Source organism: Ranitomeya imitator, chromosome 2 (genome assembly GCF_032444005.1).
Source record: "Ranitomeya imitator isolate aRanImi1 chromosome 2, aRanImi1.pri, whole genome shotgun sequence".
NCBI classification, from domain to species: domain Eukaryota; kingdom Metazoa; phylum Chordata; class Amphibia; order Anura; family Dendrobatidae; genus Ranitomeya; species Ranitomeya imitator.
The window spans coordinates 649,757,580-649,774,372 of NC_091283.1; the positions used below are offsets into that span (position 1 = coordinate 649,757,580).

Genomic DNA, 16,793 nt, shown 5'->3' on the forward strand with positions numbered 1-16,793 from the left:
GTAGACCACAACTATGAGAGTCAAAATGAGAAAACAAACCCAGAAAATCACCTTATCTGATTTGGCAAGATTTATTTTGCAAATTATGGTGGAAAATAAGTTTTTGGTCACCTAAAAACATGCAAGATTTCTGGCTCTCGCAGACCTGTAACTTCTTAAGAGTCTCCTCTGTCCTCCTCTCATTACCTGTAGTAATGGCACCTGTTTAAACTTGTTATCAGTATAAAAGACACCTGTCCACAACCTCAAACAGTCACACTCCAAACTCCACTATGGTGAAGACCAAAGAGCTGTTGAAGGACACCAGAAACAAAATTGTAGCCCTGCACCAGGCTGGGAAGACTGAATCTGCAATAGGCAAGCTGTTTGGTGTGATGAAATCAACTGTGGGAGCAATAATAAGAAAATGGAAGACATGCAAGACCACGGATAATCTCCCTTGATCTGGGGCTCCACGCAAGATCTCACAATGTGGGGTCAAAATGATCACAAGTACGGTGAGCAAAAATCCCAGAACCACATGGTGGGACCTAGTGAATGACCTGCATAGAGCTGGGACCACTGTAACAAAGGCTACCATCAGTAACACCCTACACCGCCAGGCACTCAGATCCTGTAGTGCCAGATGTGTCCCCCTGCTTAAGCCAATACATGTGCGGGCCCGTCTGAAGTTTGCTACATAGCATTTGGATTATCCAGAAGAGTATTGGGAGAATGTCATATGGTCTGATGAAACCAAAGTAGAACTGTTTGGTAGAAACACAACTCGTCGTGTTTGGAGGAGACAGAATGGCGAGTTGCATCCAAAGAACACCATACCTAATGTGAAGCATGGAGGTGGTAACATCATGCTTTGAGGCTGTTTCTTTGCAAAGGGACCAAGAAAACTGATCCATGTACATGAAAGAATAAATGGGGCCATGCATCTTGAGATTTTGAATGCAAACTTCCTTCCACCAGCAAGGGAATTGAAGATGAAACATGTATGGGTCTTTCAGCATGATAATGATCCCAAGCACACCGCCAGGGCTACGAAGGAGTGGTTTTGTAAGAAGCATATGAAGGTCCTGGAGTGGCCCAGCCAGTCTCCAAATCTCAACCCCATAGAAAACCTTTGGAGGGAGTCCGTGTTGCCCAGCGACCGGCCCAAAACATCACTGCTCTAGAGGAGATCTGCATGAAGGAATGGGCCAACATACCAACAACATTGTCTGCCAACCTTGTGAAGACTTACAGAAAATGTTTATAGATAAAAAGAACCCGGCACTCAACTTTAAGTCAAACTTGTGATTTTTATTTTGTAGTACGTAAAACGTTTCGGCCTGGTCTGGCCTTCGTCAGTTACTACAGTGTTATAAAGAAAATAAATAGTGAGTACATACATGGCTACAGCTGTACATACATCAGAGAATACATGCGGTGTATGATACATCAACAAACAAAAAAAACGGAATAAACAGAAGAACAAAAAACAGAAGTATATACAGAGTATCCTATGGTCCTGGTATGATAATCTTAGAAATCCACCATAAGAGGAATCAACTAGTATATCCCGGCCCTCCCTAGTGGTGAAAAAATGTGAGAAACAGGGTGCTACTATGCGTACCGTACTGAGAGGTGTCTGGATAAATGGAGGAGTGCTTCTATGAGCGTAATGAGCTCCAGGGAGATCCCTGGGGAGGGAGAAAGGGAGAATAAGCCCATAATAGGAGCTACCATCAATATGCTGAAGTGGGACAGTGACAGTGACCGCACATAACACTGTCACTGTCCCACTTCAGCATATTGATGGTAGCTCCTATTATGGGCTTATTCTCCCTTTCTCCCTCCCCAGGGATCTCCCTGGAGCTCATTACGCTCATAGAAGCACTCCTCCATTTATCCAGACACCTCTCAGTACGGTACGCATAGTAGCACCCTGTTTCTCACATTTTTTCACCACTAGGGAGGGCCGGGATATACTAGTTGATTCCTCTTATGGTGGATTTCTAAGATTATCATACCAGGACCATAGGATACTCTGTATATACTTCTGTTTTTTGTTCTTCTGTTTATTCCGTTTTTTTGTTTGTTGATGTATCATACACCGCATGTATTCTCTGATGTATGTACAGCTGTAGCCATGTATGTACTCACTATTTATTTTCTTTATAACACTGTAGTAACTGACGAAGGCCAGACCAGGCCGAAACGTTTTACGTACTACAAAATAAAAATCACAAGTTTGACTTAAAGTTGAGTGCCGGGTTCTTTTTATCTATATGCACACGGTTTGGGAACCTACCCGAGCACCTGAGTAGCAGTGCCCACGTCTTTTCACTCATTACAGAAAATGTTTGACCTCTATCATTGCCAAAACAGGATATATAACAAAATATTGAGACAAACTATTGTTAATGACCAAATACTTATTTTCCACCATAATTTGCAAAATAAATCTTGCCAAATCAGGCAAGGTGATTTTCTGGATTTGTTTTCTCATTTTGACTCTCATAGTTGTGGTCTACCCATGATGTCAATTATAGGCCTCTCATCTTTTTAAGTGGGAGAACCTGCACATTTGGTGGTTGACTACTTTTTTCCCCACTGTAACTATTTCATGTTCCAATCAAAAAATTTTCTACAGACACTTGGAACCCCAATGGGGTTTAAATTTTCTCCTTCTTTGGCAATACTCTATATGGCCTGGTGGGAGGAAATTTACATCTTAACCCTTACATAACCCTTTCATTCCACACCTGGTATGGCATGCTCGTTATGTGGATGACGTCCTTCTAGCCTGGAAAGGTGATGCCTCCACTTAATCTGAATTCACATCATACTTCAATTCTAATTCCTGTAACATCACACTTACTTGTAATACATTAGCCACCAGTACCCCCTTTTTAGCCCCTTAGTGACAGACCCAATTTGGTACTTAATGACCGGGCCAATTTGTACAATTCTGACCACTGTCACTTTATGAGGTTATAGCCCTGGAACACTTTAACGTATCCCACTGATTCTGAGACTGTATTTTTGTGACATTTCCCACATGTCAGCTTTACATAAGCACAATTATGGAAACATCATTTGCTTTTGTTAGGACGTTATAAGGGTTAAAAGTTAACCTGCGATTTCTTATTTTTCCACCAAAATTTACAAAACCATTTTTTAGGGACCACCTCACATTTGAAGTGAGTTTAGGGGGGTCAATATAACAGAAAATACCCAAAAGTGACACCATTCAAAAAAACTGCACCCCTCAAGGTGTACAAAATCTCATTCAAGACGTTAATTAACCCTTCAGGTGCTTCACGAGAACTAATGCAATGTGGAAGGAAAAAATGAACATTTTACTTTTTCACAAAAAAATTATTTTGGAACAAATTTTTTTACTTTCACAAGGGTATCAGCAGAAAACGGACCATAAAATTTGTTGTGCAATTTCTCCTGAGTACACAGATACCCCGTATGTGGGGGGAAAGCCACTGTTTGTGCTCATGGCAGGGCTCAGAAGGGAGGGAGCACAGTTTGACTTTTTGAATGCAAAATTGGTTGGAATCAATGGTGGCGCCATGTCGCGTCTGGAGACCCCCCCTTATGTACCTAAACAGCATAACCCCCCAATTCTAACTCCAACCCTAACCCCAACACACCCCTAATCCAATTTATATATGTTGGATTGTTACCCTTATGCCTCAGTTAGCCTATGACTAAGGTTGTGTATACACCTGAAACGGGTAAGGTACGAGGCCTCGCTTTTTAATGTTTTAACTACGTTTGAATAAAGAATCCGTTTTTATCCCTGTATGGTTGTGCCAGAATCTTTCTCCATTTTTTCGTCTACCTTCCTGTGATCACCAATGGAAACTACACCCTCAGGAGGACCTCCGAGCCAAATTTCCAGCTACACATTCTCAGCGTGGTAAGCTCCTTCGTCCCTCTCCCTGCATCTCACCATGATAAATATTCAGTGGAATTTATCTGTTAAAGGGAATCTGTCACCAGGATTTTCTCTACGCGATATTATAGCAGCATGATGAGCGGAGACCACAACTGCAGCATTGTGTCACTTACTTGGCTGCTTGCGGTTGTTTTGATAAAATCGGTTTCTCTGCTGCCGATCTGGCAGTTCTCTGAATGCTGAGCTCTGTATAACTCCACCTACACCACCAAATGTATAAAGGTTTCTAATCCTCCATTTCTTATTATGTTTCAGATATATTCCCCTAATGTGTCCTCTCCTATCTCCAAAACCTGTCTTTTGTCTACGGTGGTCATTAAACCCTTAAAGGGAAGGTACCGCGTTTGTAGATCATTAATTAATCAATGTAATGTAGCATAACATGCTGTTATAACCCAGATTTGAATGCATGTAAAACAGATTTCGTGTGTTATATGAGTAGAAAGAATGCAGTGGGGGCTGACATCTTTGTTTTGCAGCAGTAGTACGTCACTATCAGTGTCAGATTACGGCACCCCATGGACATAGGAGATAATAGACCGGCTCGGACCCTATCTGTAACATTGCAGCAGCATTAGCAGTGAGCTGGGCACGCCTCTGTGGGCTGCACAACTCACTGCTGTAGGTGTGACTAGCTGCCATTTTATTAGAGCCCTGTGCTATCTGCCGAGCTCCACTTACTCTCTATCGCAGGAGACGAAGCCCTCACTTCTCCTCTGTACTCCAGGCACTGCAGGTTCTGGGCAGACATCCTCTGCTCTCACACTCTGCCCTGTGTGCTTCCCCCTGCTCTGTCTCCACCTCCCCACTTGCACAGAGTCCCAGTGATCTCCGGTAAACTGCACTCTCCCCGTGTCACTCTCCCTCTCTGTGCGGCGTGGGGGGTCTCTGTGCGGCGTGGGGGGTCTCTGCGGCGTGGGGGGGGTCTCTGTGCGGCGTGGGGGGGGGTCTCTGTGCGGCGTGGGGGGGGGGTCTCTGTGCGGTGTGGGGGGGTCTCTGTGCGGCGTGGGGAGGTCTCGTTCGGCGTGGGGGGTCTCTGTGCAGCGTGGGGGGGTCTCTGTGCGGCGTGGGGGGGTCTCTGTGCGGCGTGGGGGGGTCTCTGTGCGGCGTGGGGGATCTCTGTGCGGCGTGGGGGATCTCTGTGCGGCGTGGGGGGGTCTCTATGCGTGTATGCAAGCATCGTCCGATGGGACTACACGTCCCATCGGACGATGCCTGCTACAATGACAGTGATTGACACATTAGCCAATTATGGGACAGTAATAGTCCCATCATCCGGCTAATGTGTTGAATGAGAAAAAAAAAAATACTCCACACATACATGCTACATACATGCTACATTCATACATTACATACATATAGACATACAGTACATTAAACATAGATTTCATACTCACCATTACTTGTCACTTTGTTACCCGAAGCCAGTGTCATCTGTAAAAAAAATATTAAAAAAACAAACAACCAATATACTCCCTGTCCGCAGAAATCCACGAGTGTCCCACGACGATCTCCCGTGGAGAGCAGCAGCATCAGATAATGCGACTGCTCTCTAGGGGCCCCAGGAACACAATGACAGCAGGAAGGTATCCTTCCACCACTGTATTCCTCCGCCACTGTAAAAAAAAAAGTCCCTAGTCTCACTTTTGGCATTGCTGTATGAGAAATTTTCCCAGGCAGCAATTGCCATAAAGTGAGCCTTTGTCCTAGGGTAACCTCTCAGTGATGCACTGCAGGAGCCATTGTCTCCTGTCTGTGTGTCACTGAGGGTCCTATAGAGTAGTGACATCACCCGATGTCACTGTTCTATAGGGGAGATCGTCGTGGGACACTCGATATTAATTGGACTACGGCGGATAGGTAGTATACAGTTTATTATTTTACGTTTTTTGCAGGCGCTGAAGTATGGTAAGTATGGTGAAATGAAGAATATTAAAATACTTTTTTCCTAATGTGTGCGTGTTTTTTTTAACCCTTTCTTACTATTGGATTAATAACGGATAGGCGTCTTATTGACGCCTCTCCGTTATTAACCCAGCTTAATGTCACCTTACAATAGCAAGGTGACATTAACCCTTCATTACCCCATATCCCACCGCTACACGGGAGTGGGAAGAGAGGGGAGAGGGGCTAAGTGCCGGAATTGGCGCCATTTCTGGGGCGGCTGCGGGCTGGTATTTGTAGCCTGAGGGGGGGGGGGGGGGGGCAATATCCATGGCCCCTCTCTAGGCTATGACTATCAGCCCGCAGCTGTCTGCGTAGCCTTTCTGGCTATAAAATATAGGGGGACCCCACAATTTTATTTTAATAGCCAGTAAAGGCTATACAGACAGCTGCGGGCTGATATTCATAGCAGGCTACAGATATTGGCCCCCGGCCGTTGGCTTTCCCCCTCTGGCGCAGAAAATTGCACGGGCGCCCACGCGGTTTTTTTTGTTTTTTTTTTAAATTCAACCCTCATAAAGGCCTCTTTCACACTTGAGTCGGTACGAGTCCGTCGCTATGCGTCGGGCCGACGTAACGACGCACGTTGTGAAATTTGTGCCCAACGTGGGCAGCGGATGCAGTTTTTCAACACATCCACTGCCCATTCTGAAGTCTGGAAGGAGGGGGCGGAGTTTTGGCAGCGCATGCGCGGTAGAAAATGGCGGACGCGCTGGACAAAAAAAGTTCACTTGAACGTTTTTTCGTGCCGACGGTCCGCCAAAACACGACGGATCCATTGCACGACGGACGCGACCACGCGACGTGTGGCCATCCGTCACGATCTGTCGCTAATACAAGTTTATGGGGAAAAAAACGCATCCTGCGAGCACATTTGCAGAATCTGTTTTTTTCCGCCAGATCCGTTTTTCCCACCGGATCCATTTTTTCCCGCCGGATCCGTTTTTTCCCGCCGGATCCATTTTTTCCTGCCGGATCCTTTTTTTCCCGCCTGATCCGTTTTTTTCCACAATTTCCTTTTTTTTTCTGTCAGATCAGTTTTTTTTCCATCGGATCCTTTTTTTTCCTGCTAGATCCGTTTTTTTCCACAATTTTCTTTTTTCTCTGCCAGATCAGTTTTTTTTCCATCGGATCCTTTTTTTCCCGCCTGATCCTTTTTTTTTCCGCCGGATCCGTTTTTTTCCACAAGTTCCTTTTTTTTCTGCCAGATCAGTTTTTTTTTGCCGGATCCGTTTTTTCCCGCCAGATCCATTTTTTTCCGCCTTATCCGTTTTTTTCCGCCTTATCCGTTTTTTTCCACAAGTTCCTTTTTTTTCTGCCAGATCAGTTTTTTTTCCATCGGATCCTTTTTTTCCCGCCTAATCCGTTTTTTCACGCCAGATCCGTTTTTTTTCCACAATTTACTTTTTTTTCTGCCAGATCAGTTTTTTTTTCGCCGTATCCGTTATTTTCTCATTGAGTTGTATTAGCGCCGGATGGCCACACGTTTCATCCGTTTTTTGCAGGATCCGTCAAAACAGCTGTTTCCGCCGGACGGAAAACACATACAGAGGAACGGTTGAATCGCGATCTCACCCGCCGCTATTGCGGGCACATGTCAGTCATGTTTTTTTTTATTGACAGATTGGGCGATTCTGAACGCGGCGATACTAAATATGTGTAGGTTTGATTTTTTTATTGTTTTATTTTTGATGGGGCAAAAGAGGGGTGATTTAAACTTTAATTTTTTTTTTTTTTTTCATATTTTTAAAAACATTTTTTTTTACATTTGCCATGCATCAATAGCCTCCATGGGAAACTAGAAGCTGGCACAACTCGATCGGCTCAGCTACATAGCAGCGATCATCAGATTGCTGCTCCGTAGCTGAATTACAGGCTTGCTATGAGTGCCGACCACAGGGTGGCGCTCACAGCAGGCCGGCATCAGTAACTATAGAGGTCTCAAGGACCTCTATGGTTACCATCCTGACGCATCGCCAACCCCTGATCATGTGACGGGGATGGACGATGCGCTCATTTCTGGCCGCGCGGCTGGAAGCGGTAGTTAAATGTCGCTGTCAGCATTTGACAGCGGCATTTAACAGGTTAATAGCGGCGGGTGAATCGCGATTTCACCTGCCGCTATTGCGCGCACGTCAGCTGTACAAAACAGCCGACATGTCGTGACTTTGATGTGGGCTCACCGCCGGAGCCCACATCAAAGGAGGAGACACGACATGCGCAGAACATGTTGCGTTTTTTACTGCGATGCGTTTTTCCCCCAGAAAAAACGCAACATATGCACAAAAAATGCGGAATGCATTATAAATGATGTATGCATTTTTAAATTGTTTTTATCACATTTTTATAGCGAACAAACGCAAAAAAATGCGAAAAATCCTGAACGTGTGCACACAGCCTCAAGGTGTATCTCCCCATCACACTCCATATGTGTCTCACTCATCATACTTCACGCCTCTTTCTCTCCCATCAGTCACTCTTAGGCCGGGGACACACACAACGTATAAAAAAACGGTCCGTTTTTGACGGACGAGAATCGCACAAATGTTACCAAAACAGTGATCCGTGTGCAGTGCGAGGATGCGATTTTCTCGCATCCAATGATCCGTGCGACATCCGTATGGTGAGATTTTCTCAAACACTTGCAAAATGAGCAAATAATGGCTGAGCCTTTCCTGTCACCTGCCCAATGCCTGAGAATTTCTCGCAAGTCACACTGATGGTCCGTGTGCTGTGCTATTTTTTCTCGCCCCCATAGACTTTCATTGGCGATTCTCGGCCGAGAAACGCTGACAATCGCAGCATGCTGCGATTTCACTCGGATCCTGAATACGGCCGAGAAAATATCGGATGATGGGAGCTGCCCCATAGATTAACATTGGGACGAGCGCTATGCGATTTTTTATCGCATTGCACTCGTCCGTATTACGGTCTAGTGTGACCCCGGCCTTAGCCATACAATGCATCTCTCCCCTCCCTCCATAATGCCTGGCTATTCACTGCAGAGCTGGAGCTCCCAGACAGCTCCTAATGCTGCTCCATGCACACCACATGTCTTCACTCTTCTTGGGTCCAGATGCTGCTGAGCCCACTGTGTTCTGCTCCTCTGATGCAGTAACTGCTGGTGACAGCAGGTCACAGGACAGTCACACACAAAATGGCTCTGCCCTGTGATGCTGCTCTTCATTCTTACTGTTGGGGCAGTAACTGCTGACATCACCATTTCCCTCCCCTTTTGGGTGGTCTAATATCCCTGGGGCAGAGCTGCTAAATCTTACTATAGCTGCTTGAGGTCTAAAACGGAAAATGCTCCCCCTAGTGGTAAATATGTATATTTGTAGAAAAATATATAATATTTTTCATATAGAAATGTTTGCAAACAGTGCAAACATTGCATTAATACATTTTAATTACTATTTTAAGCTTAATTTCACAAAAAAACAAAATACGAGAAAACTGGTGGCACCTTCCCTTTAATGACATGACTTATGGTACATCATAGGCCAACTCCCCGACTTTGATCTTTCCTAGCAGATGATGCCTGGTGTAGCCAGCAACAGTGCATTTAACAGCTGCGGGTAGAGTTGAGCTCTGCCCACGACTTAACCTGTCACGTGCCACTGTCAATTTGTGACAGTGGCATTTAACATACATCGGCAAGGTAGTGCATCATTCCACAAGACCGTTGCTTCTCACAAAATTAGAATATCATCAAAAGGTTAATTTTATTTCAGTTCTTCAATACAAAAGTGAATCTCATTATTTAGTCATTACAAACAGAGTGATCTATTTCAAGTGTTTATTTCTGTTAACCCCTTCCCGACCTGTGACACAGCGTATGCGTCATGAAAGTCGGTGCCAATCCGACCTGTGACGCATATGCTGTGTCACAGAAAGATCACGTCCCTGCAGGCCGGGTGAAAGGGTTAACTCCCATTTCACCCGATCTGCAGGGACAGGGGGAGTGGTAGTTTAGCCCAGGGGGGGTGGCTTCACCCCCTCGTGGCTACGATCGCTCTGATTGGCTGTTGAAAGTGAAACTGCCAATCAGAGCGATTTGTAATATTTCACCTAAAAAAATGGTGAAATATTACAATCCAGCCATGGCCGATGCTGCAATATCATCGGCCATGGCTGGAAATACTAATGTGCCCCCACCCCACCCCACCGATCGCCCCCCCAGCCCCCCGATCTGTGGCCCGCTCCCCTCCGTCCTGTGCTCCGCTCCCCCGTCCTCCTGTCCGCTCCCCCCGTGCTCCAATCAAACCCCCCCGCACTCCGATCCCCCCCCCGTGCTCCGAACCACCCCCCCTGCACACCGATCCACCCCCCCTGCACACCGATCCACCCGCCCGCACACCGATCACTCTCCCCCATGCTCCGATCCCTCCCCCCCCGTGCTCCGACGCCCCCCCGTGCCCTGATCTCCCCCCCCCTGTGCCCTGATCTCCCCCCCTTATACTTACCGATCCTGGCGGGGTCCGTCCGTCTTCTTCCCCGAGCGCCGCCATGTTCCAAAATGGCGGGCGCATGCGCAGTGCGCCCGCCGAATCTGCCGGCCGGCAGATTCGTTCCAATGTGAATTTTGATCACTGTGATATAATCTATCACAGTGGTCAAAATAAAAAAAACAGTAAATGACCCCCCCCATTTGTCCCCCATAGATAGGGACAATAATAAAATAAAGAATTTTTTTTTTTTTTCACTAAGGTTGGAGTTAGAACTAGGGTTAGGGTTAGGGTTAGGGGTAGGGGTAGGGTTAGGGGTAGGGTTAGGGTTAGGGTTAGGGTTTCGGTATGTGCACACGTATTCTGGTCCTCTGCGGATTTTTCCGCAGCGGATTTGATAAATCCGCAGTGCTAAACCGCTGCGGATTTATGGCAGATTTACTGCGGTTTTTCTGCGCATTTCACTGCGGTTTTACAACTGCGATTTTCTATTGGAGCAGTTGTAAAACCGCTGTGGAATCCGCAGAAAGAAGTGACATGCTGCGGAATGTAAACCGCTGCGTTTCCGTGCAGTTTTTCCGCAGCATGTGTACAGCGATTTTTGTTTCCCATAGGTTTACATTGAAATGTAAACTCATGGGAAACTGCTGCGGATCCGCAGCGTTATCCGAAGCGTGTGCACATACCTTTAGAATTAGGCTATGTGCACACGGTGCGGATTTGGCTGCGGATCCGCAGCGGATTGGCCGCTGCGGATCCGCAGCAGTGTTCCATCAGGTTTACAGTACCATGTAAACCTATGGAAAACCAAATCCGCTGTGCTCATGGTGCGGAAAATACCGCACGGAAACGCTGCGTTGTATTTTCCGCAGCATGTCAATTCTTTGTGCGGATTCCGCAGCGTTTTACACCTATTCCTCAATAGGAATCCGCAGGTGAAATCCGCAGGTAAAACGCAGTGCCTTTTACCCGCGGATTTTTCAAAAATGGTGCGGAAAAATCTCACACGAATCCGCAACGTGGGTACATAGCCTTAGGGTTAGGGTTGGGTTGGAATTAGGGTTGTGGTTAGGGTTAGGGGTGTGTTGGGGTTAGGGTTGTGGTTAGGGGTGTGTTGCGGTTAGGGTTGTGGTTAGGGTTACGGCTACAGTTGGGATAAGGGTTAGGGGTGTGTTGGCGTTAGAATTGAGGGGTTTCCACTGTTTAGGCACATCAGGGGGTCTCCAAACGCAACATGGCGCCACCATTGATTCCAGCCAATCTTTTATTCAAAAAGTCAAATGGTGCTCCTTCCCTTCCGAGCCCCGACGTGTGCCCAAACAGTGGTTTACCCCCACATATAGGGTATCAGTGTACTCAGGACAAACTGGGCAACAATTACTGGGGTCCAATTTCTCCTGTTACCCTTGAGAAAATAAAAAATTGCTTGCTAAAACATCATTTTTGAGGAAAGTAAAATTATTTTTTATTTTCACGGCTCTGCGTTGTAAACGTCTGTGAAGCACTTGGGGGTTCAAAGTGCTCACCACATATCTAGATAAGTTCCTTGGGGGGTCTAGTTTCCAAAATGGGGTCACTTGTGGGGGGTTTCTACTGTTTAGGCACACCAGGGGCTCTGCAAACGCAACGTGACGCCCGCAGACCATTCCATCAAAGTCTGCATTTCAAAACGTCACTACTTGACTTCCGAGCCCCGACATGTGCCCAAACAGTGGTTTACCCCCACATATGGGGTATCAGCGTACTCAGGACAAACTGGGCAACAATTACTGGGGTCCAATTTCTCCTGTTACCCTTGAGAAAATAAAAAATTGCTTGCTAAAATATCATTTTTGAGGAAAGAAAAATGATTTTTTATTTTCACGGCTCTGCGTTGTAAACGTCTGTGAAGCACTTGGGGGTTCAAAGTGCTCACCACATATCTAGATAAGTTCCTTGGGGGGTCTAGTTTCCAAAATGGGGTCACTTGTGGGGGGTTTCTACTGTTTAGGCACACCAGGGGCTCTGCAAACGCAAAGTGACGCCCGCAGACCATTCCATCAAAGTCTGCATTTCAAAACGTCACTACTTGACTTCCGAGCCCCGACATGTGCCCAAACAGTGGTTTACCCCCACATATGGGGTATCAGCGTACTCAGGACAAACTGGACAACAACTTTTGGGGTCCAATTTCTCCTGTAACCCTTGGGAAAATAAAAAATTCTGGGCTAAAAAATTATTTTTGAGGAAAGAAAACGTATTTATTATTTTCACTGCTCTGTGTTATAAACTTCTGTGAAGCACTTGGGGGTTCAAAGTGCTCACCTCACATCTAGATAAGTTCCTTTCGGGGTCTAGTTTCTAAAATGGGGTCACTTGTGGGGGGTTTCTACTGTTTAGCCACATCAGGGGCTCTGCAAACGCAACGTAACGCCCGCAGAGCATTCCATCAAAGTCTGCATTTCAAAACGTCACTACTTGACTTCCGAGCCCCGACATGTGCCCAAACTGTGGTTTACCCCCACATATGGGGTATCAGCGTACTCAGGAGAAACTGTACAACAACTTTTGGGGTCAAATTTCTCCTTTTACCCTTGGGAAAATAATAAATTGCAGGCTAAAAAATCATTTTAGAGAAAATAAAATTTTTAGTTTATTTTCATGGCTCTGCGTTATAAACTTCTGTGAAGCACTTGGAAGTTCAAAGTCCTCACCACACATCTAGATTAGTTCCTTTGGGGGTCTAGTTTCCAAAATGGGGTCATATGTGGGGGATCTCCAATGTTTAGGCACACAGGGGCTCTCCAAACGTGACATGGTGTCCGCTAATGATTGGAGCTAATTTTCCATTTAAAAAGCCAATTGGCGTGCCTTCCCTTCCGAGCCCTGCCGTGCGCCCAAACAGTGGTTTACCCCCACATATGGGGTATCAGCGTACTCAGGACAAACTGGACAACAACATTTGCGGTCCAATTTCTCCTATTACCCTTGGCAAAATAGGAAATTCCAGGCTAAAAATCATTTTTGAGGAAAGAAAAATTATTTTTTATTTTCATGGCTCTGCATTATAAACTTCTGTGAAGCACCTGGGGGTTTAAAGTGCTCAATATGCATCTAGATAAGTTCCTTGGGGGGTCTAGTTTCCAAAATGGGGTCACTTGTGGGGGAGCTCCAATGCATAGGCACACAGGGGCTCTCTAAACGCGACATGGTGTCCGCTAACAATTGGAGCTAATTTTCCATTCAAAAAGTCAAATGGCGCGCCTTCCCTTCCGAGCCCTGCCGTGTGCCCAAACAGTGGTTTACCCCCACATATGAGGTATCGGCGTACTCGGGAGAAATTGCCCAACAAATTTTAGGATTCATTTTATCCTATTGCCCATGTGAAAATGAAAAACTGAGGCGAAAAGAATTTTTTTGTGAAAAAAAAAGTACTTTTTCATTTTTACAGATCAATTTGTGAAGCACCTGAGGGTTTAAAGTGCTCAATATGCATCTAGATAAGTTCCTTGGGGGGTCTAGTTTCCAAAATGGGGTCATTTGTGGGGGAGCTCCAATGTTTAGGCACACGGGGGCTCTCCAAACACGACATGGTGTCCGCTAACGATGGAGATAATTTTTCATTCAAAAAGTCAAATGGCGCTCCTTCCCTTCCGAACCTTACCATGTGCCCAAACAGTGGTTTACCCCCACATGTGAGGTATCGGTGTACTCATGAGAAATTGCCCAACAAATTTTAGGATCCATTTTATCCTGTTGCCCATGTGAAAATGAAAAAAATTGAGGCTAAAAGAATTTTTTTGTGAAAAAAAAGTACTTTTTCATTTTTACGGATCAATTTGTGAAGCCCCCGGGGGTTCAAAGTTCTCACTATGCATCTAGATAAGTTCCTTGGGGCGTCTAGTTTCCAAAATGGGGTCACGTGTGGGGGAGCTCCAATTTTTAGGCACACGGGGGCTCTCCAAACGTGACATGGTGTCCGCTAAAGAGTGGAGCCAATTTTTCATTCAAAAAGTCAAATGGCGCTCCTTCCCTTCCAAGCCCTGCCGTGCGCCCAAACAGTGGTTTACCCCCACATATGAGGTATCAGCGTACTCAGGACAAATTGGACAACAACTTTCGTGGTTCAGTTTCTCCTTGTACCATTGGGAAAATAAAAAAAATGTTGCTAAAAGATAATTTTTGTGACTAAAAAGTTAAATGTTCATTTTTTCCTTCCATGTTGCTTCTGCTGCTGTGAAGCACCTGAAGGGTTAAAAAACTTCTTGAATGTGGTTTTGAGCACCTTGAGGGGTGCATTTTTTAGAATGGTGTCACTTTTGGGTATTTTCAGCCATATAGACCCCTCAAACTGACTTCAAATGTGAGGTGGTCCCTAAAAAAAATGGTTTTGTAAATTTCGTTGTAAAAATGAGAAATCGCTGGTCAAATTTTAACTCTTATAACTTCCTAGCAAAAAAAAATTTTGTTTCCAAAATTGTGCTGGTGTAAAGTAGACATGTGGGAAATGTTATTTATTAACTATTTTGTGTCACATAACTCTCTGGTTTAACAGAATAAAAATTCAAAATGTGAAAATTGCGAAATTTTCAAAATTTTCGCCAAATTTCCGTTTTTATCACAAATAAACGCAGAATTTATTGACCTAAATTTACCACTAACATGAAGCCCAATATGTCACGAAAAAACAATCTCAGAACCGCTAGGATCCGTTGAAGCGTTCCTGAGTTATTACCTCATAAAGGGACACTGGTCAGAATTGCAAAAAACGGCCAGGTCATTAAGGTCAAAATAGGCTGGGTCATGAAGGGGTTAATGTTGATGATTATGGCTTACAGCCAATGAAAACCCAAAAGTCATTATCTCAGTAAATTAGAATAATTAACAGAAAACACCTGCAAAGGCTTCCTAAGCGTTTAAATAGGTCCCTTAGTTTGTTTCAGTAGGCTCCACAATCATGGGAAAGACTGCAGACTTGTAAGGTCATTGCTAAAGAAGCTGGCTGTTCACAGAGTGCTGTATCCAAGCATATTAATGGAAAGTTGAGTGAAAGGAAAAAGTGTGGTAGAGGAAGGTGCACAAGCAACCGGGATAACCGCAGCCTAGGCTTTGAATACCGTTAGAATAGAATTGTGAAAGCAAATGCATTGAAACTACCATATCTCTGGCAGTCCCATTTTCATTTCAAAGCTTGTTCTTGGGATCATCCAAGGTTCCCTGTGGCCGTACCTCCAGGGATCACCATGTTAAAGGGATTAGGTGATAATTTGCTATAATTGTAATAACCATTTAAAAATTGTCCTAAAAATTGTTAAGATGCACACTGAAATTCAGCTCAAATGTGAAGGAAATTATGAAAGTCTGTAATGTAAACAACAAAGGATATATGACCTACCTGGAAAGCCTTGCTCCCGGATTTGGTGATCGCCACATGCCATCTCGCCGCTGCTCGGTTGACAAGTACTGGTGATTCTCAGCCAGAGGAAAATAAGATTCTTGGTGATTGCCATGCATTGGCAGTGTAGACCCTTTTTGATACATTCTAAAATCAGTTTCCAGATTGGCCTTTGACCCTGTGATGGTTCCATAAGTACTGGAATTTTTCAGTTCTGTTGGGTCAATACTAATGTCTAAATTTAACGTCATTTTACTATCATCTTCCACTTCTTCTATGTTATCCTCCTCCTCTTCCACGTTATCCTCCTCCTCTTCCACGTTATCCTCCTCTTCCATGTTGTCCTCCTCTTCGATTGGAAAATAGACCAGATCAGCAGGTAAACTTGGGCATTTTTTGGTATTATTTCCAGAACTTGTAAAACATTGTAAAGGTGGTAGTGGAACCAATGCACACTGGATCCCAAAGCTGCGCTGTGACAAGCGTCTACACACTTGAATTCTTTTGCTACTCTTGTGGACGAGGTGAAATGTTTGGATATTTTTATGTCTTTGACCTGGGAAATATTCAGTGTTTGTCCCAACAGTCTGAGTGGAAGGACAAGTTCCTTCTCGAGGTACAGATGAGTAAGAATGTTCAGATAAAAAGTTGGTCACATCAGTGGAGAAAAATGAGCTTTCAGGCATTAACATCAGACTTTGGGCAAATGTGAAGTCCTCTTCATTAAAGACATTTGCATTGAAGTGGGAAAAAGGATTTTTCTTTTTTTTTCTTCTCCGTATACAAGAAGATGGTAATGCTTTTGGAAAAATGGAGGGGAGGGAAGTTTTTTTAAGTAGTCTTGAACTTCCTCTCACTACATAATCTTCTGGTCTAAAGTGTTTGGAGCAAATTCTGTACGACCCTTTTTTAGAATTTGATATTTTCTCAGCCAGCTGATTTGTGTCACCGAGATCCTGGTTCAAGTGGAGAAGCCATTTTTTAATGAGCTCAAATTCATGTGGAAAATAATGGAGAATAACATCATCATCTTTCTTCCAGTGATACCAACACCCATGGACAAAACACGCTGGCATGCTGT

The 16,793-nt window shown here is 44.8% G+C and overlaps 1 protein-coding gene across 2 annotated transcripts in view; it reads right to left on the reverse strand.

Annotated features, from left to right (window-relative positions):
* The window catches only part of LOC138667060 (oocyte zinc finger protein XlCOF7.1-like), a 69,049-nt gene that overhangs the window by 22,733 nt on the left and 29,523 nt on the right, over positions 1-16,793 (reverse strand). For both annotated transcript variants that reach the window (XM_069755307.1, XM_069755308.1), the window contains exon 4: positions 15,713-16,789. In XM_069755307.1, the coding sequence (XP_069611408.1) occupies positions 15,713-16,789 (1,077 nt within the window). The remainder of the gene's footprint in view (positions 1-15,712; positions 16,790-16,793) is intronic.